At 33.6% G+C, this 27,385-nt stretch overlaps 3 protein-coding genes across 15 annotated transcripts; 1 reads left to right on the top strand and 2 right to left on the bottom strand.

Annotated features, from left to right (window-relative positions):
* Positions 1-3,419: 3,419 nt before the first annotated feature.
* Positions 3,420-6,439, top strand: LOC105274684. Its single transcript, XM_011330998.3, has 4 exons — positions 3,420-4,385; positions 4,749-4,869; positions 4,946-5,092; positions 5,431-6,439. Exons 1-4 carry the CDS (start codon positions 4,128-4,130, stop codon positions 6,111-6,113), a joined length of 1,209 nt encoding a protein of 402 aa, XP_011329300.2. The 5' UTR covers positions 3,420-4,127; the 3' UTR covers positions 6,114-6,439.
* A 1,481-nt stretch (positions 6,440-7,920) lies between these two features.
* Positions 7,921-20,419, bottom strand: LOC105287219. 5 transcript variants are annotated; one of them, XM_026973207.1, is made up of 9 exons: positions 20,197-20,419; positions 19,962-20,084; positions 19,379-19,496; positions 19,035-19,296; positions 14,805-14,921; positions 14,585-14,675; positions 13,200-13,231; positions 8,530-8,659; positions 7,921-8,065 (listed from the first exon to the last, which is right to left on the bottom strand). In XM_026973207.1, exons 1-9 carry the CDS (start codon positions 20,338-20,340, stop codon positions 8,012-8,014), a joined length of 1,071 nt encoding a protein of 356 aa, XP_026829008.1. In that variant the 5' UTR covers positions 20,341-20,419; the 3' UTR covers positions 7,921-8,011. The 5 variants fall into 5 exon arrangements, with proteins under 5 accessions (XP_026829008.1, XP_026829007.1, XP_026829006.1 ...); XM_026973206.1 differs by having other exon boundaries at positions 13,086-13,231; positions 19,035-19,281; XM_026973205.1 differs by having other exon boundaries at positions 13,086-13,231; positions 20,197-20,418.
* Positions 20,420-20,663: 244 nt separating this feature from the next.
* LOC105283902 lies at positions 20,664-25,973 on the bottom strand. 9 transcript variants are annotated; one of them, XM_026973199.1, is made up of 10 exons: positions 25,811-25,973; positions 25,575-25,694; positions 25,361-25,478; positions 25,017-25,278; positions 24,060-24,176; positions 23,831-23,921; positions 22,581-22,726; positions 22,105-22,234; positions 21,491-21,589; positions 20,664-20,814 (listed from the first exon to the last, which is right to left on the bottom strand). In XM_026973199.1, the coding sequence occupies exons 1-9, from the start codon at positions 25,952-25,954 to the stop codon at positions 21,536-21,538; spliced, it is 1,182 nt and encodes a 393-aa protein (XP_026829000.1). In that variant the 5' UTR covers positions 25,955-25,973; the 3' UTR covers positions 20,664-20,814; positions 21,491-21,535. The 9 variants fall into 9 exon arrangements, with proteins under 9 accessions (XP_026829000.1, XP_026829001.1, XP_026828997.1 ...); XM_026973200.1 differs by lacking the exon at positions 20,664-20,814 and adding an exon at positions 20,839-21,173; XM_026973196.1 differs by lacking the exon at positions 20,664-20,814 and adding an exon at positions 21,667-21,933 and having other exon boundaries at positions 21,309-21,589.
* Between the last annotated feature and the right edge of the window lie 1,412 nt (positions 25,974-27,385).

Here is a 27,385-nt window from a genome sequence, read left to right as displayed (position 1 = left end):
GCTTGCTCCTTGTAGCAATCTTCTTTCGACACTAAATATGCTTCGTACCCAACACTTCCGTTGATTCTGTATATTTTCATTTTTTCTTGCAATTCTGTATAATAAATATAGTTTTACAATTTTGCGACGTATCTCCTGTTTTTTAAATACACACCAACTTTGTTTTAATGTTTTTAATAGCTCACAAATAACAACAAACAATTCTTCAAAATTCATCGTTTTGCCTACACGCATTTTCACATGCATACACTCGTAGTAATTCCGATCCGCTGAAGTTTATTTTCCTATGTCCCATGCAACGGAAAACGCGAAAGCGTAATTTGTGCGCGCCAATAATATACGCTCTTCCGATAGACACAACAGAAGAATCTACGGAAAAATCATGTGATTGGCGGAGGCCAATTGAGCTTCCACAAGTTCTGCTGCATGGGACATAGGAAAATACATTTCAGCGGAGTACAGTTGGCGGAACGTCTGCGATCTGCGATTGGACGGACTTCGTTCCGTCAATTCCACATTGCGGAAACGACAGACGTGAGTAACGTAATTCCGCGATAAAATGAAAATGTGCGGAAAGAAATCGGCGGAACAAAAGTAACAATGATCGAATTACGAGCGTTTCGGCAATTCCGCATTGCGCACGTTCCGCACCATGGGACTGCGCCCTCAATTATAATATTGATGTCATAATCTTGTATTCTCTTCCATACCTCGTCCCTCTTTCCTCCAATACCCCTAGCATTCCACAACATTAAACTTATATCCATTTTAGTTTCCCTGAGTCACCCTTACCCTATCTTCCCTTTTTCTATAATCGCTTTCCCTTTCTACCCAGGTAGCATAAAAATCCAAAAGACATCGCAAACACATCCTTTAGATATCTTTTATTAAAAGATATCTAAAGGACGTCTTTGCGATGTCTTTTGGATTTTTATGCTACCTGGGTATATCCCCCATTCCCCTCAGTCCTTCCAACCCCCTAATTATTTCTATAAGCCTAGCTATTTGAACCTCTAAAATCTTCAATCTTTCCTCTGCTCCTTCTTCCTTATGACCATCCTCATGTCTTCTCATTCCCTCTACTACCCCCTCTTCTTCATGCCCACTCAATACAAGACCTCTCTTTTCTTTCACAACCTCATATTCCCGGGGACTAAACAACCACTCCATCAACTCATTGTTCCCTATACGCCTCTGTCTCTCTTGTCTATCTGTACACCCTCTACCTCTATTCTCCTCTCTCCCCCTCTCTATTGTCCCTTATTCCTCCAGCCGACATTATTACACTTGTTACCGCAGCAAATGTACTCCTTTCCCCTCTCATATTTCTATCCACCATTCTCCCTCCTCTGTAAACCTCCTCAGACGCATTGCTTTGTAATTCCGGCCATTCCCTTATTTCTCTCACTGGTTCAATTCTTACACAATTATCCCTCATCACTATTCCCTTCACTTCCTGAATCGACACATTTTTTCTGCCATAACCTTTTAAATTTCAAAGTTAAACCAATATTCCCTACAGTCCTTACTAGTCGGTTTGTGCGACTCTCCACAGTTAATACAACGCCTCCCCTCGTCACACTCTCCGTGACACACATCTTCACAATTGATACATTTATGCTTATCTCTACAATGATACTTTCATATAACCATAAGATTTGAAACAATTATAACATTGACGAACGGCCTCGATAAACGGTCTTACTTTAATTCTTACTAAACCATTAAACAAACTTAATTCATTTTGCCTTAAGGCCCAAACACACAAAATTCCGTAAGACGTAACGTAAGGATTCGACCAATCGCGTTGCTCGATTTAGCTGTCCGTAACCGAATCGAACAACGCGATTGGTCGAATCCTTACGTTACGTCTTACGGAATTTGTGTGTTTGGGCCTTTATTCTATCTTCCCATGTTACTATGACTAGAGTAGAGAGTTTCGTTTTAACTTTTTTTTCTATCCTATCGAAGAATCTCCTTTTCATTCTCTCTACTCTTACTATTCTGTTCTTATCATCTATTACGTTTTCAGTTCTTTCAGGGGCATCTCCATATCCCAATCGGCAATTACCCCCTTACTCCTCTTCACTCTCCTCGGGATACTGTAGTGCAATTGATTATTGTAGTGCCCCTTTTCCCTCGTATTCAGATCTAAACACCGATTTGCTCCGACTATATCCTTAAAAACAATTTCAGTTTGCTTAAATCCAACACTTCGCAATCCTAAAACCTTAACACCTAATTTATGAATAATTGCCGCTATTTTCATCATGTCATCCACCTTAGACTGTACCTTGTATTCCTCTTTCACACTCGCTACCACTACAATATCTTCTTTATACGTACCTTTATACTTAACCTCCTCTCTATCCCCTCTGCTCCTCATTAACTCTTTGTCCACCTCTTCAGACCCACTTGAATACCGGAACTATTCCCCTACTCGTATCATTATATCCTTATCTATCCTTCCTGCAGTTACGCCTTTTACACCACAATCCTCGTTACTTACACGATAATTTCTCTCACTTCCCCCTCCGTCATTACTCCTTCGAAATTTTCTCCTAATTTCTTATCACATTGCATTTCTTCATTCATTACTCTATCTCTACCTACCTCCTTCCCTCGTTTATTTACATACAAACCTTCGTCTTTGCTGACCTCACTCCCGCTTTCTTCCGTCCCCTCACACTTCTTACCTCCTGAGCATTCACCTTGTCTCTCCCCTCCTTCTCCTACACCTTCACGATGTCTCAAATCACTTTTAATCACTTTCCTATCCAGATTAGTATCTACTCTCTTAATTTTCACATCCGGCCGTTTTTGTATCTCTGCTTGATCTCTCCTTCGTTTCTCTGTCGCCGACCCCCCTGCATAGTTTCCTTTCCCTATTTTTGCCACGTTCCCGTCGAAACCCCCCCTCCCGACCCCCCCGGATTGCCTACCCTTCTTTCCGCGATCTCTCTATCCTATTTTTTTCTCCAACCCCACACTCCCCCTAAATCACCTCTCAATCTCCCCCAAAACGCACCACTTACCAGCTTCTCTATACTTCTATAAGGGTCGCCTCCATTTGCACACGGAACGATTGCACACCGCACGATTGCACACGCAATATCGCACACGTCTGTAAAAATCCATTTAAGGGTATTCATTTTGAGTCATTTCAAGTATTTTCACCAAAGGATATGTAAATCGGGTGTGGGAGCTTTTCGGAAGTTTATCCGATTATATTGCTAATGCTTTATCAGATATTACGTCTCTGCGCCTCCGCGCTTGCGCAGTCTTTCTTTTCCAATAGAAGGACAGAAAATATATTGCTCTTTCGCTCTGGCATCTCGGTCCCCGATTTTCAACAAGGTATATGTATAAGATCTATACCTTAATCGCTTATCGCTCAGTTCTACATTATCGACGCTTATATTAACATCCTTTTCTCACGCTTACAGTTCTTTATAGTTGCACTACTGAACTGGGGCAATAAGTTAGAGTGAAAAAATATACTTGCCTCATTTTAATGTATTGCACCAGTTCAACAGTGCAGATATAAAGAACAGACCAAATGATAATCATAAATATTTGAAACAGATGGAATGCAGACTACACGATTTCTGATTGGTTGGCTTTGAAGCCCCGAACACAATGCAAGGAACAGGCAATAAGAATAGGGAATAGGATCGTCTGTTTCCTTTCAGCGCACAGTGGCCCTATTCTTATTGCCTGTTCTTTGCATTGTGTCGGGGCTTTATTCCTATCGCACCATTGTGTGGCGAGTGGCGATAATATTTCTATTCTATCGGTATTTCCCTGTATTCATCGGTATCACCTGTTCCTATCGATATCACCTCCTATTGTGCAAAATACTTCAGTGTTCAGTGATGCCAGAAACAGTTCTCGATAGTATGCGATAATATGTGGTGAGGGTGGGAGTGAGGATGATCTCCTGACGCATACAAGGTACACGTGTCCATATGCGCACACGGATACGATGTGTAACTTGTGTGCGTCACGAGCCACCCTCACTTTATCTCCATCACATACTACCGTGCTATCGAAGCCCGTTTCTGGCAACAACAAGAATCTGGCGTACAGTAATCGCTGCGTGTGACGCAAGAAAACGTTAGTTGCTAATGCGCGATCAGTTTGTTTCTGAAAACGGTGACATGAATCGTCAGAAAACGAAATCCAAAGCACGCAAAAGAGGTGCTGCCTCGCACGAAATCAATGAGTCCCATCAGACTAGTGGCATACTTAAATGTTGCACGTGCAACAACTTCTTTCAAGACATTATAAATTTCATATATCATATATCATATCAGCATAAGAAGCAGAATTGTGAATATATCTTTAACGCGTTAGCTGGTAGAACTCCATTCAATTCTAATGCGGTAAGTAAACGGTTACTCGTATACTCATCTTTCTCTGTTGCAACGATTGCGTTTATTACATTTATATATAGTATTGGGTTTATTTGGAACCTATAAACACAGATTGTTTTTATCTATTCTTATCTTCTCTAATCTTATCGAGTAATATATCAAAGTATTAGTATATAGTATAGTATTAGGTCCTAATACTATATACTATATTATACTACTATATATATTATATTATAGTAAGGACTATAGTAAGGACTTGCTGAAGGATATAATAGGACACACACGCACGCACGCACACGCACACGCACGCACAGAGTGTACATACATATTTAATCTCAAGATGACTATTAAAAACAATAACATTATTTTCAGGCAACTATTAAGTCACAAAACATCGATAATTCCATTCACGCGGATGTAAGTAACGAAAAGACTCAATTATTGAATCGATTTCCGGCGAAGATATGGTTTACAAATATGATTTGTAAAACATGTAAGTACACAATTTAGTTTCTTAATACAAAATATTCAAGTGAGATAACATGTAAGGGAAATCTTGGCATACATAGGTTATCAAACATTTTCAACAAAAAAGACGTTCACATTTCACATGAAAACCGCGCATGGACCCATTAACTTAGTCAAATGGCATTTCTGCCCTTTCTGCAAAAACAAATTCATAAATACAAGCGGTGTAGAGCGACACTTGTTGAAAGGTAAAATACACAAAGTATTCTGAATTGCTACATAAAGAAGTGTCATTTGCTATCATTTTCATTTCGAACGTTAACATATGTATGTAACATTTGTGTGTATGTGTGTGTATATATATAACATACCTATGTAACGTTTTTAAGAAACAATTTGAATAATGCTCTTTTATGTTGCACTTACATATTAACTAGAAAGTTCTCCTGCGGAATTTTTTTAGCAAAATTCATTAAGTTTTCTATTAATACAAAATAAACATTAAAGTACACATACAGTCTTGTGTTTGAAATTTGTTAAAAAGTCCTCGCGGACTCTGCCCAACTTAATAATTTTCTAAATACAGTGCATAAGAAGACTGAAGAAGAAGTACGTCAGTTAAGACCGCATATTCAGATAAAAGAGTTGCCACAACAATTCCAGCAGCAGGCAGTAACTCCTGCTTTGGCGATGGTGCCGACTTCACTGCCGCGACATTGGTCCCAGCAGCGGACGACAGCTGCTGCTTCGGCGATGGTGCCGACTTCACTGCCGCGGCATCGGTCCAAACGGCGGACGACAGTTGGTGCTTCGACGATGGTGCCAATTTCACTGCCGCAGCAGCAGTCCCAGCGACAGACGACAACTACTGCTTCGGCGATGGTGCCGACTTCACTGCCGCGGCATCGGTCCCAGCAGCGGACGACAGCTGGTGCTTCGGCGATGGTGCCAACTTCACTGCCGCGGCATTGGTCCCAGCGGCGGACGACAGCTGGTGCTTCGGCGATGGTGCTAACTTCACTGCCGCAGCAGCAGTCCCAGCGACAGACGACAACTACTGCTTCGGCGATGGTGCCGATTTCACTGCCGCGGCATCGGTCCAAGCGACGCACGACAGCTGGTGCTTCGGCGATGGTGCCAACTTCACTGCCACAGCAGCAGTCCCAGCGACAGACGACAGCTACTGCTTCGGCGATGGTGCCGACTTCACTGCCGCGGCAGCGGTCCCAGCGGCGGACGACAACTGCTTCAGCGATGTATTTTCCATAGAATTTGCATATCAATTAATTATCTTATAACAGTTAAAAATTACTCAGCATAGTAATAACGGTAACCAGGTTTTCAAACAAGTTGCAGTGATTATCAACTGGTATTAATAATTGTCTATTGTAATAATATTATATGTAATAAAACGTAATGGAATAAACAAGGAAAAGTATGGAGAAATATCTACTTGTGCATTGTAAAATGTAAAAATACAAATAAACAGCTTATTTCAGTAAGTAAACTTTATTATGTGTAATAAATATTCAATTTATGTATAATATATATTCGATGTTTGTAATAATGTGAAGAATAAATTGCTTAACTTTGAATAGAATTGCATTAACTAATACATCAACACAGATCTTAGATCTTTGTATTTTTGCATTTTGCAATGCAACATCTGCTCGGCATTGTTGTCGCTTTTTTGTACTTGCAATAATACAAATAGCAGTAAGCATCAATACGGTGAATCTTACTACGCCGGATACTCATCACATATGTACTACCACACCACGTCGCCATGTTCTGTCAGGAGTCATGGCCGAAATCAGAAATCTACCCTGCTTCACCTCTTCCCAGATAACACAAAAGTTCCAGAGAAAATCTAAGAACGTTCAAAGAATGTTCAACGTTCGTAGGACGTTCTTAGAATATTTCTGGTACTTTTGTGCTATCTGGGTTTTTACGAAGTTAGCGATCTAGTACAGTATAGACATTTGTGTGTCAAAACAGTTTTTATATATAATGTTATATGTTTTATATAAAATGTTTGATTTTATATACATATAAATATTTTATATATATATATATATATATATATATACATGTAATAAATTTTTATATTTGTTACAAGTTTTATAATATTAAAACATATACAGGGTGTTTCCTAAGTAAGTAGACAAACTTAAGGAGGATATTCCTTGGCTTATTTTAAGAAGAAAAGGTCATATAAACATATGTCCTAAACTGCTTTGTTTTCCAAAAAAAGTACAGCACTGCAGTATCATGGCTGCAGGTGGACATTTTCAGCAGTTACTGTGATGTTATTATTTTTCTTTTTAGTTACTATTTTCTTTTTCGTTATAATTTTTCTTTTTGGTTACTATTGTTTTTCATTTGTTTCATTTGCAATAACACAAATTGTTCTATAATAAACGAAAAGTGAACGAAAACAGTGATGTACTTTTTTTGGAAAACAAAGCAGTTTAGGACATATGTTTATATGACCTTTTCTTCTTAAAATAAGCCAAGGAATATCCTCCTTAAGTTTGTCTACTTACTTAGGAAACACCCTGTATATCATTAGAAAACGATGTCGGGTAAATATAACATGGAATATTTTTAGTTGTCAATAGAGAAGTAGCGTAGCGGATAAGCAAGCAGATCATCATCTAGAAGCCCCGAGTTTGAATTCCCAAGCGATAAAAAAAAGATACTTCCCACTAGAATTATCAACAATCGAAAAAACATAAAAAAACTAAAAATTTTAATTTTATTTTTATTGCTAGTTACTAGATATGATTTGCAATATAATTTTCATTTGTATAATTATAATAATAATATATATTCATCAAAACTTCACGAAACATCTATGATTGCTTTATAAAACGTCCATGAAACGTATGAGACATCCATGAATATGTCTAGAGGTTTTATGGAGGTGACAAATGCGGAACAATGGAACGTCTACTGGAGATTATGTAGACATCTAATGCAGGTTTCGAATCTCCATGATGGATGTCTAGTGGATGTCCAATGGAGGTTTTTGTTCCGTATGGACACATATTTATGACATATAATACAGAAAGCTACTCAGAAAATATTTGTCACTTATCTTTGTATGTACGAACAATTATTTGTAATAATTAAATCTACTTCGCTATTTCGTCATTATTTCATGATCACAAATCCATAGTTTGTATAACGGTAAAATATGATACAGCCGTAGTTATAAGCTGAAACGAAAATTCTCTTTTGTATCGATAATAATCATTAAAACATTAGTAAATGTTGATTATTAGAGGCGATTTTACCGATTTCAATGATCTTGACACATATTGTCAAGAACATCTGACTAATTTGCGAACAGTTTTAGTCGTCGTTTTTTGTTTATTAAGAAGTTATTGTATTATAAGGTCGGGTTCCACGGGACGTGTATCACGAGCTTGAATCATGCTGTCCTGCACAATTATTGGAGTGAGCAGAACAACATGATTCACGCTCTTGGGAACCCGGCTTAAATCGACGAAGTCGCTTCTAATCTTAACATTTACCTTAAATATTTATTAGTGTCTTCAGTTGCTAAGTATATGCAGTGAAGTTATTACTTATGTTACTATACATGGTGCTGAAAATCATACAATGGAAAAGAAGATAAACATTAAATGATTACTATCAATTTGTACATAACATTTATTACCGTAGAAAATCCTTCTATGGACGAAGTAAAAAGACCACCTATCACTATCTTATGACTGTTTATAGTTTTTTGCATAATTAAGAACAAGGTTTGGATCGGTAATGGCGCTACATACCAAAGACTATTATACCTACAATGTAATCAAAGAAAATATTAATATTAAAGGATATATTATTATTTCTAAGAAAGATGAAATTTTAAGAGACATGCACATAAGACATATGAAAAAATCATCGACATATAGAATGGACCGCTGATCGCAGTGGTGGGGGTAGTGATCGTGTGTGGAGTGAGAGGCAGATACCTGGAAACTCGTTTCATCTCTTTTTAGTGAAGCCTGATTGGCTACTTTAAAATATCGGTATGTGCCGGTAGAAATGAGCAGTACTGCATGCCTGCCAAAGCATGCCCAATCGTGCCTCGAGTGTGATGATAACTACTAGTAAGCGTGTTATAGCAAGAAAATGCCTAATTATTGTGTTTTGTGCAATCTGTGTAGCAAGGCAGCCGATGCATCTGTTCCTTTTCACATGTAAGTATATAGCCTACAGTAATATTTACACTGTTATATGAAAGAGGTTATATAAAGTTTCGGAATTTGGTAATCTGTACGCGCACTGAACGGGGAACACGAATTACTTGAATTACTTTCACTAAACTCTCCGGTCATTGATTCTGTGTAATTAATGTAAACTTAAGAACGTAGTTTTATCGTTTTTGCCGAGAAATAACATTCAGAGAGAATATGTCGATTCTTACGCAAAAGAATATCCTACAGACTTTACTAGTAGAAGCTTTACGAAAAGTACCAAATAATATCTTCAACAATATGACACATTTATTCGATCCTCTAAACGACCACCGTTTACAATTAATTAAAATCGTACTTAGTAAATATTTTAAAGCAAGATGTACTCACTATGGTAATTCTAAATGTGCAAATCGCGAAAGCGTTAGAAGTAAGTTGACAAAATTAATACTTTTTAAAAATCAATAAATGCAACGAAAAATGTTTTCAATTCGTATATGTGCAAGTACGTATACGAATAAGATTATTGTATTTCGCAGCGGCTTCTTATTGCCAAAAAAACTGTTTTTCATGTCTTTTCATGTTTTTCTCCGTTTTCTTTTATTAAAAAAAACTCGTATGTAGCCGTTCAATGTATTCGTATTCATAAAATGTATTCGTTCAAAGTTTTCCTACATTAAACATGTACTTATTGTATTATTTATAGTATTGGTCATTAAGTCCGTTCGCTTCTTGACATTTTAATTTTTTGACTTATACCGAACGCACATTTTGACCAACCTAACATGCAATAATACTTATTGTATTATTCATGTTGCAATTAATAATGTATATCATATATATCATATATGTATTAATATGTAATAAATAAAAAAACAATTCTGTTTATATGACATCGACTTTTATCATTATTTATCTATTCACATTTCAAGTATTCATATTTCTTCCCACTTTGATATCAATGATACTCATAAAATATTATTGTCTATGAAAAATTAATATTTTTTCAAATATACTTTGTGTATAATGAAAATGTGTGTCCTACTGCATTGACATTGCAAGCAACAGATGATTCCCAGGACTATATTTGTCACTTGCGCTCTACATTATGTTACGTTGCCTGCTTCTTGTGTAAAAGATAGTGATTAGGTTTCATTATTCATAAAAAAAAACAAATTCTGATTCTATAATTCATTATGACTAGGGATTTGTTGTGGCTCACTACGCTCTTGCTTGGAGAGAGACGAAACGAGTTTCCAGGTATCTGCCTCTCACTCCACACACGATCACTACCCCCACCACTGCGATCAGCGGTCCATTCTATATGTTGATGGAAAAAATATAGTCACAGGTTATGTCAGATACGCGCACAAATAATACATGTATTATAATTACAATACATATTTATTATTATTATTATTATTATACTATACATATATTATTATACAGGGTGTATCTTAACACGCGCCCACCAAGTACATAGTGTTATTCCTGAGGTGATTTTAAGACGAAAATCCTAATACCAAAATGTCGAGGCTATAATAGTTTTTAAATTGTAAGCATCTGTAGTTAGCGAATTAGACTGCCTAAAGTTGGCGCGCTCAGGCGCGGTACAACGCAAAGTGCTAAAGGCGAGAACTGACTGTTGCCCCTCTTGTGAAATTTCGGTATACGAAGATAAGATTGTTTTTGATAATGTTTTCATGCACTAAAAATTGTATTCCTTCTGTAAATATGTAAAATATTAAAAAATAGAAAAGATTCCTTTCTTTATAAAAACAATTATCTTTTATTCAATAGTATTGAAGAAAATTTTATGGTAAGCTGTTTTATTTTTTAATAGCATAAAAGATACTTTCTCTAAAACTCGTAAAAAATAATTGTCTAAAACAAATTACTATTTTTTTTAATGAATTAAAAATATGTCGACACAATAATAATTCCGAATTTCTATTATGTCCCGACATAATTTTAATTCAATTATAAGAACTAATTCCTTTTAGAAAACCATGTTATAAGAATTTGACATTAGAAAACGTATCTTTTATGTCATGAAAAATTAACTAAGAATTAACAATTTATCATAAAATATGTAAAAAGTTAATAATGAAGAAACATTTCTTTCCTTATAAAAAAGATTTATCTCTTTTTCATAATATTGAACAGAATTTTATGATAAATTGTTAATTTTTAGTTAATTTTTCATGACATAAAAGATACGTTTTCTAATGTCAAACTCTTATAACATGGTTTTCTAAAAGGAATTAGTTCTTATAATTGAATTAAAATTATGTCGGGACATAATAGAAATTCGGAATTATTATTGTGTCGACATATTTTTAATTCATTAAAAAAAATAGTAATTTGTTTTAGACAATTATTTTTTACGAGTTTTAGAGAAAGTATCTTTTATGCTATTAAAAAATAAAACAGCTTACCATAAAATTTTCTTCAATACTATTGAATAAAAGATAATTGTTTTTATAAAGAAAGGAATCTTTTCTATTTTTTAATATTTTACATATTTACAGAAGGAATACAATTTTTAGTGCATGAAAACATTATTAAAAACAATCTTATCTTCGTATACCGAAATTTCACAAGAGGGGCAACAGTCAGTTCTCGCCTTTAGCACTTTGCGTTGTACCGCGCCTGAGCGCGCCAACTTTAGGCAGTCTAATTCGCTAACTACAGATGCTTACAATTTAAAAACTATTATAGCCTCGACATTTTGGTATTAGGATTTTCGTCTTAAAATCACCTCAGGAATAACACTATGTACTTGGTGGGCGCGTTTTAAGATACACCCTGTATAATTAGAACATAATTGTATAATTATGTTTCATCACATGAATTTACAATTAATAATAAATATCTTATAATAGTATTTATGTTTGCACAAATAAATATTAAGAAAAAATCAGAAACAAGATTGCACGAGATACCAAGACTAGTCTTGGTATTCATAGTCGGATCTTATATTTAAGACCGTCTTAAGTTTATCTGCAGATGTTGTATAGATCATTACATTGGCTACGGAGTATCTGAAGATACACTTAAGACGGTCTTAAATATAAGATCCGACTATGAATACCGGCCTAATTATCAAGACAATATCAAGACGAAATTGTCAAGATTATTGATCTTCAAAAGATACTTCGTTTTAAAAAAAATTAAAATTAAGTTATATTTTACTACGTTTACACGAGCGCTACTTCAGATAATAATAGATAGATTATTTTACGGGGGTTTTACCCGTTTACACGCAGTTAATTATCGTAAGTTACTATAATTCGAGTAAGTTACTACAGAAGTAGCGCTCGTGTAAACATAGTATTTATAAGTTAGCTGAGAAAAAAATTTATAACAATATTATATTATATTATGTAATATAATAACTATATTACACAAACTTAAAACAATTTAAGTTATTTAGAAACTAAACTAAAAACCTTAATACACTTATACTTAATATATGTACATATGTCAAAGTCATTATTGACATTCGTGATGCCTGATTTTATTGAAATATTTACAATGTCTTATACTGTTAAATTGATAATGTATGTAAAACATTGAAAATTCTGTATTAAAAACTATACCTTCATTATTCATTAACACTAAGTTCTTGAATAAATGTAGTATTTGCAGCATTATCTAATATTATGTCTTGAACTTTTTTTGTATACCATAATCTTTAATTATATTTAAAAAACGTTAGCAATATATTTCCCAGTATGCTTTCCATTTGATAGTATAAAATCTAATGCTAATGACTAAAACGCTTCCAACAATTAAGTAAAAATTAGATAAAAATTATTAATAAAATCGAGACAAGACGAGACAAGATTTTTGTTATAAAAATTTACTTAAGAGCAAGATAAGATTAACATTTTTAAGACCAATACAATATTTCCACGAATATTGTTTTGTCTTGGGCCTCGTGCAACCCTAATCAAAAACAAATCGTCCGATAACAACGGTTATATCATAAAATTTGCGCAATTATTTATATATCATTACTTACATACATTCTAATAGTTCTATACTGTGTTCAGTATAAGATTGTGCAAGAAAATTTCCCACAAACATATATAGTAAATAAGCATACAAAATCACACAGCACACAAAAATATCATACCAATCATTGGCCTCTGTTATAGCATTGTATAACTAAAAAAATATTATATGTGATAAAATATTGCATAAATTTCTGTTATATGTAATGTAATTAAATTAATATCAGGAAAGTTTGCATACAGTCTTGAAAAATAAAAAATACAGTGCCAGTGCCACGGAACAAATTATAGATTTACAATTCTCAGTATAATAAGTCTTGCAGTAGTATTTTATTAAAATGAACAAATTGATATCAGTAATAATAATTAACATGATCTAGAAGAATTAAAAACACAATTACTGGACCTTTTAGTCAGTTTCGCTTACACATACTAGGTACATATTTAGGGTGTCTCACATAAGACGAAAAACTTTTCGCCCACAGGTAGATCTCGCCAAATTGAATTAAAAAGTCTTATATCATTTTGCAATTAAGCACACTAAATTTTGAGGTATTAATAAAAAAAGATTAGCGAATTAGTACGTGTGATGCGGTGGACAAGTCTTGTAGGTGCGGCTTTTGACATACGATGTCAATACATATTCTATACGCTGTAAACATGCTGTTCCATTCGCAATCAGACTCCGCCTTATTATTTATCAATATTGTCACGAGCGTCTGTTGCTACGCGTCCTAGCAACGCATCTAAAAGTCGCGTTTCGTCCCGCATCGCGCGTACTGATTCGCTAATCTTTTTTTATTAATATCTCAAAATTTTACATGGTTAATTGCTAAATGATATAGGAAGGTTTAATTTAGCTTAACGAGATCTACCTGAGACCCAGATAGCATAAAAATCCAAAAGACATCGCAAAGACGTCCTTTAGATATCTTTTAATAAAAGATATCTAAAGGACGTCTTTGCGATGTCTTTTTGATTTTTATGCTACCTGGGGAGTGATTGGACACTTTACGTGGGACACCCTGTATATTCTTATATTAGGTGCTTAAAAACGTTTTTAAGGTACGAATGGATTTCACTCAAAAGATGAATTATTTTATCGTCGCGGGATTAAATTATTGCCTGAAAGATTGCAAAAGACTATTGATAGCAACAATTATTGATAGCAAAATAATAAATACTTTGATTAAAATAGTATATATGTCATACCATTGTTGTTAATAAGAAAAAATAGCTTTCATTACTACTGTAAGTACTTAATATAATGCAAACCATATTTTTATATAAAACTTTTCAAGATTGTAGCCTAGTTTACACCGTTCATTTGATACGCGTATCAAATAGTACATTTGAACTAATAAGCCAATGACTAAATAAATGTACTAGTTATTTATTATTTGATACGCGTATTAAACAATCGGTGTAAACCAGGTGTGTCCGTAATTCTAACCAAAGGAAATAAACGTGAAATAAATAGAGAATTATAATAATAAGTACTACTTACGCGAAAGAAAAAACAACTTAAAGAGAGTACAGCAATTAAATATAACGGCAAATACCATAAATCAAACGAATGTACTATGCGTTTGAAGAACCTTCAACAATAGAAAACATATTTAGTAACGTTACACCTAATTATTGTCAAAGTTATAAATCTTTGGCTGCAATTATTCACACAAAAATGAATATTAATAAAAAGCACATTAACTTGTATGAAAACTAACTCCATCGTTCTTCTATGAATGTGAACTGAAAGACAAATACTCCGATGCATAAATGGTATCTGTTGGTCAACAGGAATTGCCAGCGTATGGATGGTCACCGTATTTTGTATTAAACAACTGAAAATGATTTAAGCCCGTTTTACACTATATACAATATGGGGTGGCCTCAACAACATATATAATAAATAGACCAAGCATTCTCTCTACAGCAGACCCTAACCGGAAGTTAGCAGCGAGATTGAGAGAGAAAGCTGCTTTGCGTCTACTGCTCTCACTCTTCGCGTACATAGAAGTGAGAGAGCAGTAGATGCAAAGCAGCTCTCTCACTCAGTCTCGCTGCCAACTTCCGCTTTCACGTTTTTGAGGGAATGCTTGGTCTATTTATATATGTCGTTGGGTGACCTCCATTTGGACACGTAACGATTGGACACCACACGATTGGACACGTAATATTGGACACGGAACGATTGGACACCGCACGATTGGACACTGCACGATTGGACACCAATTTACAACCGATGATAAGACGCTACGACAATGTACGTGCGCTGGCTCTATAGCCCGTATCAGACTACGTATTGGAGATTGGAGATTGCGAATTGGAGATTGGAATTTGACGAATCAAAACAAAGCAGACCCAGATTGCTTTGTTCTGATTGGTCAAATTTCAATCTCCAATTCGCAATCTCCAATCTCTAATACGTAGTCTGATACGGGCTTAAGGCCGATATTCATAGTCGAATCTTATATTTAAGACCGTCTTAAGTGTATCTTCAGATACTCCATAGCCAATGAAATGATCCATACAGCATCTTCAGATAAACTTAAGACGGTCTTAAATATAAGATTCGACTATGAATACCGGCCTAAGTCTGCAATATATTAGCAAAGTTCATTCTAATAAGTAAGAGTCAAAATTAGATGTAGATTAAACATTAGGTCTGTTCTTTTTAGCTGCACTGCTGAACTGGTGCAGTGAAGCCAATTCGGCCACGGGGCTCCCAGCAGCACCGAAGTAGTGGGGATGACACACACAAGCGAGAACGTACGTACGTGTGCGCTCAGCGCTTCGGCTGCCTTCGAGTAGTAGACGAGAGGCAACATTTGCTGTCTCCGTCTAATTCTACCGAACCGTGTGACGTCACGAGACTCGCGAGCGATACAACCGAAATCGCGGTTATATGTAATCAATATGTATAGATTATATATAATCAGCCAAATATGATTATATAAAAATAAGATGATATCACGCCAAACGGCGGATATTATTATGTATAATCCTATAAAATTACATATGTCATTAGATCTTTTCGGATCTAATTATGTATACTTACGTCTGACTAAATTATGTCCATGTTTTCTCGGGTGTGTATATATATATATATATATATATATATATATATAATAAAATATATAATATAAGAATTCCTTTAAACCAGTTTTGTCAAAGTCGCCAAGAGTTTCAGTAATAAAACTTACATCATTAAATGATGTTTCTCTATCATCATCAAATAATGATGTACATGACCTAAAAACTTTTAATTTATATAAAAATTTATTTTTAATCGGTAATCGTTGTAACATTTCTTTAGCAGCAGTTATATAAAATTGTAAACAATTACGTCGAATAATCGTAACTACATCGATATGACCCTCTTGTGTTAAATAAGAAAGATATTCTTCGCATTCCTGTCCTAAAGAAATATTATCAAGCAATTTTTGATTTTCTTCTAAAGAAAATGTAATATTTGGCAAACTTTCTAAAATTTCTGGCTTTAAAAAATTTCGAGACATGTCAGTAACTTAAAAGATTTCAATTGTAATAAATAAATTCGTGTTTCTTCAGCTTGAAAATAAGCATTATATTGAAAAAATTTTAAATATAATGTAGAAAAAGAAAATATGCTTTTGTATCTACATTTTGCATAATGGATAATAGATATTCTCCAGATTTCGACTTTTCTGTTATAATTATTTCATTGAGAAAATGTTGTATAGTATCCCAATACTTTAGAAGTCTTGAAATGCAAGAATGACGAGAAAGCCATCTCGTCCCAGCTAATTTTAACATTTTATGGCTTGATTGTTGGAAAGATTCTGTAAAGTCTTGAAAAACTGCGGAACGTTTTGGTGTTTTGTTAATAAATACACCAATTTTTTTAAAAAAGTCATCGCAAAATGCGGGTATTTTTGCGCATGCCGCATGTGCAATTAATGCAACAGCATGGCAGGGACATGCAAAGATTTGCACATATTTACATTTGGCTTCTAATTTTTTTTTAAAAGAAATATGCTTCCCGACCATGACTGCTGCATTATCGCAAGACAAAGCAACAATATTTACGAACGGAATACTGAATTTCTTCATTTCAATTGCAAATGCAGAAAATAATTTTTTTGCGCTACAATCTGTTGCATTGAGGTCTATTAATTTAACTAGTTGTAAATTGATCCGAAAAGATCTAATGACATATGTAATTTTATAGGATTATACATAATAATATCCGCCGTTTGGCGTGATATCATCTTATTTTTATATAATCATATTTGGCTGATTATATATAATCTATACATATTGATTACATATAACCGCGATTTCGGCTGTATCGCTCGCGAGTCTCGTGACGTCACACGGTTCGGTAGAATTAGGCGGAGACAGCAAATGTTGCCTCCGTCTACTACTCGAAGGCAGCCGAAGCGCTGAGCGCACACGTACGTACGTTCTCGCTTGTGTGTGTCATCCCCACTACTTCGGTGCTACTGGGGGCCCCGTGGCCGAATTGGCTTCACTGAACTGGTGCAATAAGTTAGAGTGAGAAAAAATATACTTGTCTCACTTTAAGGGGATCCTAGAGTGACTAGGGAACTTTTTCGCGATGGTGCTGCCATTTGCACAATAAAATGCTTAATATAAATATTTCGCAATTTGTACGCACAAAATCGCAGTTTCGCAGGGTGAGGACACAATTAAGGAATATGAGGATACTTGTCGAAGTGACTTTAGAAGCGTAATAAAAGAGAATTCTGTACAATCCTTTACAGAATACAGGATTGTACAGAATTCTCTTTTATTACGCTTCTAAAGTCACTTCGACAAGTATCCTCATATTCCTTAATTGTGTCCTCACCCTGCGAAACTGCGATTTTGTGCGTACAAATTGCGAAATTTTTATAAGGGGATGCTGGAGTGACTATAGGGAACTTTTTCGCGATGGTGCTGCCATTTGCACAAAAAATTCTTAATATAAAAATTTGGCAAGTTGAACGCACAAAATTGCACCCATCCACACTCGGGACAAAATAAAAGAATATAATGAAGCTTTTCGAAGTGACTTTAGAAGAGTAATAAAAGAGAACGGTTTATTCTCCTTTACAGAATCAAGGACAATAAACCATTCTCTTTTATTACGCTTCTAAAGTCACTTCGAAAAGCTTCATTATATTCCTTTATTTTGTCCCGAGTGTGGATGGGTGCAATTTTGTGCGTACAACTTGCCAAATTTTTATATTAAGCATTTTAATTGTCATTTTTGTGCAAATGGCAACACTGTTTCACTAGCAACTCCAGGATTTCCTTAAACAATTTTTTGCTGCAAGAATTGCATTGAATTGTATCGTGTTTTATATTTGTTATGTCTGGGGTTCCGTGACTCTGAGAAGTGGGTGAGAAGAAAGTTCACCTCGGTATATGTAAAACAAAACTTTCTCTTGTAATAACTATTACGAAGCAGTGATGCCAGATTCCGTGCATTTAGTAGTATTCTGTCTCACTCTCACTCGACTCGAATCGCCCGAGCGAGAGTGAAACAGAATGCTGCCAAATGCACGGAATCTGGCATCACTGCTTCGTAATATCTATTAAACAGAAAGTTTTGTTTTACCAAGTTGAAATTTCTTGCAAGCAGCTAAAACGAACAGATGTATATACTTCTTGTAGTAGTGCAGACAGTTCAGTTAAAAAGAACAACTCGAACTACAAATACCATAGCGTATGACAGCAGATAAAAATATTGCTCAGAAATACAACACGTTTTCAATATCTTGCGCAATTTACTTAACACATGCAATTTGCTTGCAATTTATGTATGATATTCTGCAATATTTTTTGCTTTAAAAATTGCGTCAAATCTTGTGCAATATACTGCATAGACTGCATAGTCTAAAACGGGCTTCATATAAAACCGTTGGTTGATCGATTATATTGTTGATAAAAATATTGTGCATTCTAACCCTGCAATTTTATATGCTGCACAACAGTGTTCCGCTACTGTAGTTAAGACCGTCCCAGTTGTAACTATCGAGCATACGCCAATCACCCATGTTAGCACCTCTTGTATAATATACAAAAAGAAATATTGCTTTTTATCGACAAACATTTCCAAATCAACTTCAAGTTTACGTGGCCGGGAGTTATTCATCGGTATGATAACATCAAGAATGACGGCTCTACATTCAATAGCCGTAAATACAAATGTACCTATAAAAACAATTACTAAAAACACACATAAATTAAAATTAAAATGCAGCCCAATTAAAATGATAAAAAATCATGATTTCATTTTTTATTCACTTACTATACACACATGATGTGAAAACATAAGATACGAAGAGATATTCTTCAAATGTTTTAATTGTGTCACTGTTTTTAAACATTTTCCAATCCAACTGTATATGTTCCAACATTTGCTTTATCTTTCCTCAAACACATATGTAGGATTAGGAAATATTTCAAACAGCGTCGACTTTTTGACCAGATAGTAACAAGTGCTAATGTCAATTGTTTATTGTAATGAGGTCAGCGAAATCAATAATTTATCTGTGAATTTTGGTAGCCGGTGGTAACAGCACGATCGTAAAAGTATTTTGTTAGAGGATCGCTAAGCAGCCAAATTATTTGGTTGTGAGATGAATTGTGATGGGGGAAAAGGACAGTTATAAAAGAGAAAAACGAGGCAGGGGCAATCCGACGAATCTTTGAAGCGATATCAAACGTGAATGAGTCAGAGAATAGGTGAGTAATTGAATTTGTAATCGAATTATAATAAATTATTATTATATCTCCATACATTATAATATTATATTATAATTTGCAGCATACCAGAATTAAAACTTTTAAAAAGTGTATACAACACGCAGAAAAACGCAAATAATACTCACAGATTCAGAATTGAAATAGAAAGAATAGTAACTTAAAACATAAACACAAGATAAGCAGATATAAGAAAATCTTTTTAGAATACAATCCGTGTTGTTACACGCTGTCGTTAGAAACGCTGTAAACTACAAAAAGTACAATGGCAGAAATCTAATAATGATAATAAGATGTTTAATATAAAAGTGTATATATACATATATAAGCATTATGCTCACATAAAGCAAGTCACAGGAATACCTGAAAAAAAAAATTGCAGCAATGTGCACTGAAGAAGAAAACTGCTTGCATTCGCCAGATAAATGGTTTCTGATACGGCCATAATCCCAAAGCTATAAGCATAATTCGATGAAGCTTATAACAGCGTTCGCCAACAAATACCATTCTGCGCGACGAACGGAGCAGCTTTGTCAAAAAAACGTTCGACGAATTTTCCGACAAATACTGAATTTTTTTTTTTTAACAAAATTCTACTGTCTCTTTACTATTATTAAGATGAGACAAGAGAAAAAATAATTTAATAATTTGCTATCATTTTCCTTTATTATACTATGAAAAATAGATGTTACTGTAGATGCACCGAACAATGTGGAAGTATCGATATGTGCTATACTTAAAACACATTTCACGAAATACGTAAATTGAGCGTAATAACGAAACTATATAGATATATTTCCCTCTCCAATTATGTAAACGCAAGCGCTAGAGGCAGCTATACCTTCTCGAGCTTCAGGCCTCAGTAGATCTTGTGCGACTGATGCGTACACATCGATGTGAAATAGCATGCAGCATGTGCACGTGTTTTTGACTGTATCTCTTATTCATTATTTATCTGTCATTCATCTACTTGTTGTTTAACTAAGGTATAAAGTTTATTCTTGTACGTCTAATGATATAATATAGGCATGCTGATATTTAGCAGCATTACATCAGTATCTTTGATTGGACGCGCAAATAAATAAATAAATATATATATATATATATATATATTTAAAAGAGAATATCTTTTGTTTGATGCCATATTTTAAATTACAAATTACTTCTAAATTACGCATTGCAATATTGTATCAATGACTTATGGAAGAGGAAAATGTGTTTCACTAATGTCTATACTAAAATTCAATAATAATTGACAAATTTTAAAAACTGCAAATTCGTAGTTTAAGTTTGATGTAAAATAGATCGATTACAGTACGTATTATTATATTTCGTCACACCTATTGTAACAGTTAAAAAATATATTATCATTATTAATTCCTTATCACACAATATCAATTATAATATAAAATAATAAAATTTAATAATAAGTACTTTATAAAGAATAGTATAATAATAAGTAACAAATAATTTCATAAAGCAGGAATATTAATATAATATTTATTCTATCAAATATAACAATATATTTGGTGGCCAAAATAGATGATGTATACAAATAACACATATTTATGACATATAACACAGATAGCTACCCAGAAAATTTTTTATCACTTATCTTTGTATGTACGAACAATTATTTGTAGGCAAATATGCTTACACACAATAGTTACATCTACTTCGATATTTCGTCATCATTGCATGATCACAAATACATAGCGTGTATAACAGTAAAATATGATACAGCCGAAGTTATAAGCTGAAACGAAAATTTTCTTTTGTATCGATAATAATCATTAAAACGTAGTAAATGTTAATTATTAGAGGCGACTTTACCGTTTCAATTATTTTTGGCGATTTCAATGATCTTGATACATATTGTCAAGAACATCTGACTAATTTGCGAACAGTTCCTGCCGTCGTTTCTTGTTTACTAAGAAGTTATTAACAAAATAAGGCCGAGTTCCCACAGGACGTGAACCACGAGCTTTAATCATGCTTTCTTGCACACCCTATAGTTATTGGTGTGAGCAGAACAGCATGATTCACACTCTTGGCAAATCGGCCTAAATCGATGAAGTCGCTCCTAATCTTAACATTTACCTTAAATATGTATCAGTACGTGTATCCAGGTGCTAAGTATATGCATTGAAATTATTACTCATGTTACTATACATGGTGTGTCAAAAATTATACATGGTAACTAATTGTAAGATAAACATTTACTGATTACTATCAATTTTCAATACATCCCATATACATAACATTTATTACCGTAGAAAATCCTTCGACGGATAAGGTAAAAAGACCACCCATCACTACCTTATGACTTTTTGTAGCTTTTTGCATAAGTAAGAACAATTTTTGGATCGGTAATGGCGCTATATACCAAAGACAATTATACCTAAAATTTAATCAAACGATATATTAATATTTTTAAGAAAGATGAAATTTTAAGAGACATGTATATAAGACATTATATGAAACACTATAATCGCAGGTTACGTCAGATACACGCACAAATGATACATGTATTATAAGTACAATACATATTTAGTATTATTATTATTATACTATACATATTTAGAACATAATTGTATAGTTATGTTTCATCACATAATTTTACAATTAATAACAAATATCGTATAATATTCTTTATGTTTGCACAAATAAATATTAAGATAAAAAAGAATCAGAAACAAACGGTTATATCATAAAATATGCTTAATTATTTATACATTATTACTTACGTAGATTCTAGTAGTTCCGCACTGTGTTCAGTATAAGATTGTGCAAGAAAATTTCCCACAAACATATATATTAAATAAGCATACACAAGCACACAGCACACCAAGATATCATACCAATCATTAGTATTTATTATAGCATTGTATAGCTAGAAAAAAGTATTGTATGTAATAAAATATTGCATAAATTTTTGTTATATGTAATATAAGTAAATTATCAGGTAAACTATCAGGAAAGTACAGTTTACACTTATAGTCACATAGTCTTAAATAATAAAAAATACAGTACCAGTGCCACGGAATAAATTACAGATTTATAATTCTCAGTAATAATAAGTCTTGCATTAATATCTTATCAAAATAAAGAAATTGATATCAGTAATAATAATTAACATGACCTAGAACAATTAAAGGCACGCCACTGGACTTTTTTATTCAGTTTCGCTTACATACGTACTAGGTGTACATATACAGAGTGTCCACACAAGACGAAAAACCTTTCGCTCACAGATAGATCGTCAAATTCAGTGAGGCGCGATGGAGTCAGTGACGCCAGTAAGCATGCAATGGCTGTGTTCCAAAATTCACTGCCAGTACTGAAACGCTATAGTTTATGTACACTTACGTACACTATAGAGATTCAGTACTGGTAGTAAATATTGGAATACAGCCTTTGTAGCATGCGGTGGGGATGGAGTTGGAATGGTCACGCGAATCGTCGCGACCCTGAGGCCCTTACCCTTTCCACTCACATCCAGTGATGACAAATCGATTCGCTAATCTTCTTTTATTAATATCTCAAAATTTTACGTGGTTAATTGCAAAATGGTATAAGACTTTTTAGTTCAACTTAACGACATCTACCTGCAGGAGAGCGATTGGACAACTTACGGGGGACACCCTGTATATTCTTATATTCTTATATTAGGTGCTTAAAAAAGTTTGTAAGGTAAGATTTCCCTCAAAAGATGAATTATTTTTTCGGCGCGGAATCAAACTATTGCCTGAAACATTGCAAAAGGCTATTGATAGCAACGGCTCTTGATAATAATCAATACTTTGATTAAAATAGTATATCATGTCATTGTTGTTAATAAGTAAAAATAGCTTGATTATATGAATTACTGTAAGTACTTAATATAATACAAACCTTATATTTATATAACAATTCTCAAGACGGTGTCCGTAATTCTAACTCAAAGGAGATAAACATGAAATAAATAGAGGTTTATGTTGCAATAATAAGTACTTACGCGAAAGAGAAGGCAACTTAAAGAGAGTACAGCAATTAAACATAACGGCAAATACCATAAATCAAACGAATGTACTATGCGTTTGACGAACCTTCAACAATAGAAAACATGTATTTAGTAACGTTACACCTAATTATTGTCAAAGCTATAAATCTTTGGCTGCAATTATTCACACAAAAATTAATATTAATACGACCAATAAAAAGCACATTAACTTGTGAAAACTAACTCCATAGTTCTTCTATGAATGTAAACTGAAAGACAAATACTCCGATGCATAAATTGTATCTTTTGGTCAACAGGAATTGCCAGCGTATGGATGGTCACCGTACTTTCTATTAAACAACTGAAAACGATTTAAGCCAATGTTAGATTATGCAATATATTGCGCTAGATTTGACGCAATTTCTTGAGCAATTTTTTGCTGCAAGAATTGCTTCCCGTTGAATTGTAGTGAGACGATTGTCATAAGTTTACACTAATCATAAACAAACAAGTGACAAAAGTTTGTTCTTTTTCGAATTCTTATTCTTTCTGACCAAGTGCAAGCAGCTAAAACGAACAGATGTATTATTATTATACTATTACACATTAATTACAATAATTAAAAAATGTATTAATATCTTATTACATAACCAAACACAATCATATATAAAATAATCAAATTTAATAATGACTATATTTTCTAAAGTATATTGAAATTAGTATCAAATAATAACATAAAGCAAGACAATTAATATAAAGTTTATACTTTATTACTATCAAACATAACAATATATATATATATATATATATATATATATATATGTGGTGCCCAAAATAGACGATGTGTAGAAATAACACATATGATATTTGTGACATTTGTCGTACAACATATGTCGTAACTACTCAGAAAACTTTACACTTCTTGTAGTAGTGCAGACAGTTCAGTTAAAAAGAACAAATCTTGAAACATACAATCATCATGGCGCATACCAGCAGACAAAAATATTGCTCAGAAATAAAGCACGTTATCTTGCGCAATTGACGAAACACATGCAATTTGCTTGCAATTTGTGTATGATATTCTGTAATCTTTCTTGCTTTAAAAATTGCGTCAAATCTTGTACAATAGTCTAAACCGGATTGTATATAAAACCGTTGGTTGATCGATAATATTCTTAATAAAACTATTGTGTATGCTAACCTTGCAATTTTATATGTTGCACAACAGTGTTCTGCTATCGTAGCCAAGAATGTCCCAGTCGTAATTACCGAGAACAACCCAATCCCTAATGATACCACCTCTTCCATAATATACAAAAAGAAATATTGCTCTTTATCGACAAAAATTTCCATATCAACTTCAACTTTACGCGGCCGGGATTCATTCATCGGTATGATAACATCAAGAATGACTGGTCGACATTCAATAGCCGCAAATCCAAATACACCTATACAAACAACTACTACAAAACGCATTTAAATCGAAATTAAAATGCAACCCAATTAAAAGGACAAAAATCTTTATTTCATTATTTATTCACTTACTACACCCAAATAATATGAAAACATAAGATACGAAGAGATATTCTTCAAATGTTTTAATTGTGTCACTGTTTTTAAACATTTTCCAATCCAACTGTATATGTTCCAACATTTGCTTTATCTTTCCTCAAACAGGTATATCACAATTTGCAGTACACCGGAATTAAAACTTTTACAACATGTATACAACACACAGAAAAACGCAAATAATACTCACAGATTCAGAATTGAAATAGAAAGAATAGTAATTCATAGCATAAACACAACCTATGCAGATATAAGAAAATCTTTTTAGAATACAATCCGTGTTACACGTTGTCGTTAGAAACGCTGTAAACTACAAAAAGCACAATGCCGGCAATCTAATAATGATAATAAGATATTTAACAATATAAAACTTTGTATATACAGTATATAAGCATTATGCTCACATAAAGCAAGTCACAGGAATACCTGAAAAAAAAAATTGCAGCAATGTGCACTGAAGAAGAAAACTGCTTGCATTCGCCAGATAAATGGTTTCTGATACGGCCATAATCCCAAAGCTATAAGCATAATTCGATGAAGCTTATAACAGCGTTCGCCAACAAATACCATTCTGCGCGACGAACGGAGCAGCTTTGCAAAAAAACGACGAATTTCCGACAAATACTGAATTTTTTCTTTTTTATCAAAATTCTACTGTCCCTTTACTATTATTAAGACGAGACAAGAGAAAGAATAATTTAATAATTTGCTATCATTTTCCTTTATTATACATTGAAAAATAGATGTTACTGTAGATGCACCGAACAATGTGGAAGTACCGATATGTGCTATACTTAAAACACATTTCATGAAATAAGTAAATTGGATGTAATACAGAAAATATATAGATATATTTCCCTCTTCAGTTTCTGTGAGCGCAAGCGCAATAGACGGCTACACTTTCTCGATGCCTCAGTCGAGCTTGAGCCGCCGAACTATACAAAGCGATATAAGATAATGTGGCAGTGGCAGTACACGTGTTGTTGGCTGTGTCTCTTGTCAATTACTAATCTTTCACTCATCTGCTTATTGTTTAAATGAGGTATATAATTTACTTTTATAATACATATCAATGGTATTGAAATATACGTGTGCATTCAATTATATCGGAATATCAAATCGATCTTAAATATTTTCAGTTCAGGAAATGTTAAAGCTATTATAATTTTTATTTTAAATATATAAAATAATTTATAATATATTAATATAAATGCATGATATACATGATAACATATGCAGTTTTACATATCTTTTGCTTCTGACTTTTGACGCCATTTTCAATATAAGTCGATGTTTATGTACTATTATATTAATGTCGTTTAAGAATATTATATTTCATTAGATGCCATATATTAAATTATAAATTGTTAACTTCTGCGCAGAATATCATATTATTTAATTACGCAAAAGGAAAATATTTCAATAGCTAATTCCTATGCTAGTATTGAAAAATAATTGACAAAATAAAAAATCTAAATCCGCAACATAAGTTTGACAGAAACAAGACCTACAGTAAATATTATTATTTATACTTGTATATAATATTATTGTGTCTCAGAATAGAAGAGAGAGACTGAAATAGATAAAGAGGAAATAAGAGAGAGAGAGAGAGGGAGAGAGGAATGAGAAATGGGTTTGAAGGAGCGGGTAAAAAGAGATTATTTTACACAAATATTAATATGTATATTTCTTCTATAAATATTATTTTTTTACATTAACTATTTTCATGTATTGTATTCGTGTTCTAAAATAAATTAGGCGTTAAATGTTATCATAAATATGCTCTTTCATTATGAGCACGATAATTTATTCATTATTGTTATCATTTTGTTCTACTCAAATGCAAATATGTTATTACAAAACTATTCAGGGTGTCTGACATAAGGCGAAAAACCTCTCGCCCACAGGTAGATCTCGTCAAACTGAATTAAAAATTAAATTGCCGAGAAAGTGTTGTCACGTATTTCTTGTTGTGACGTATGAATGAGACGCTGAGAAATT

The sequence above is a fragment of the Ooceraea biroi genome, chromosome 10, assembly GCF_003672135.1.
Source record: "Ooceraea biroi isolate clonal line C1 chromosome 10, Obir_v5.4, whole genome shotgun sequence".
Classification (NCBI taxonomy): domain Eukaryota; kingdom Metazoa; phylum Arthropoda; class Insecta; order Hymenoptera; family Formicidae; genus Ooceraea; species Ooceraea biroi.
The sequence above is the reverse complement of the archived record's forward strand: the minus strand, read 5'-3'. Positions and strand labels throughout refer to the sequence as shown.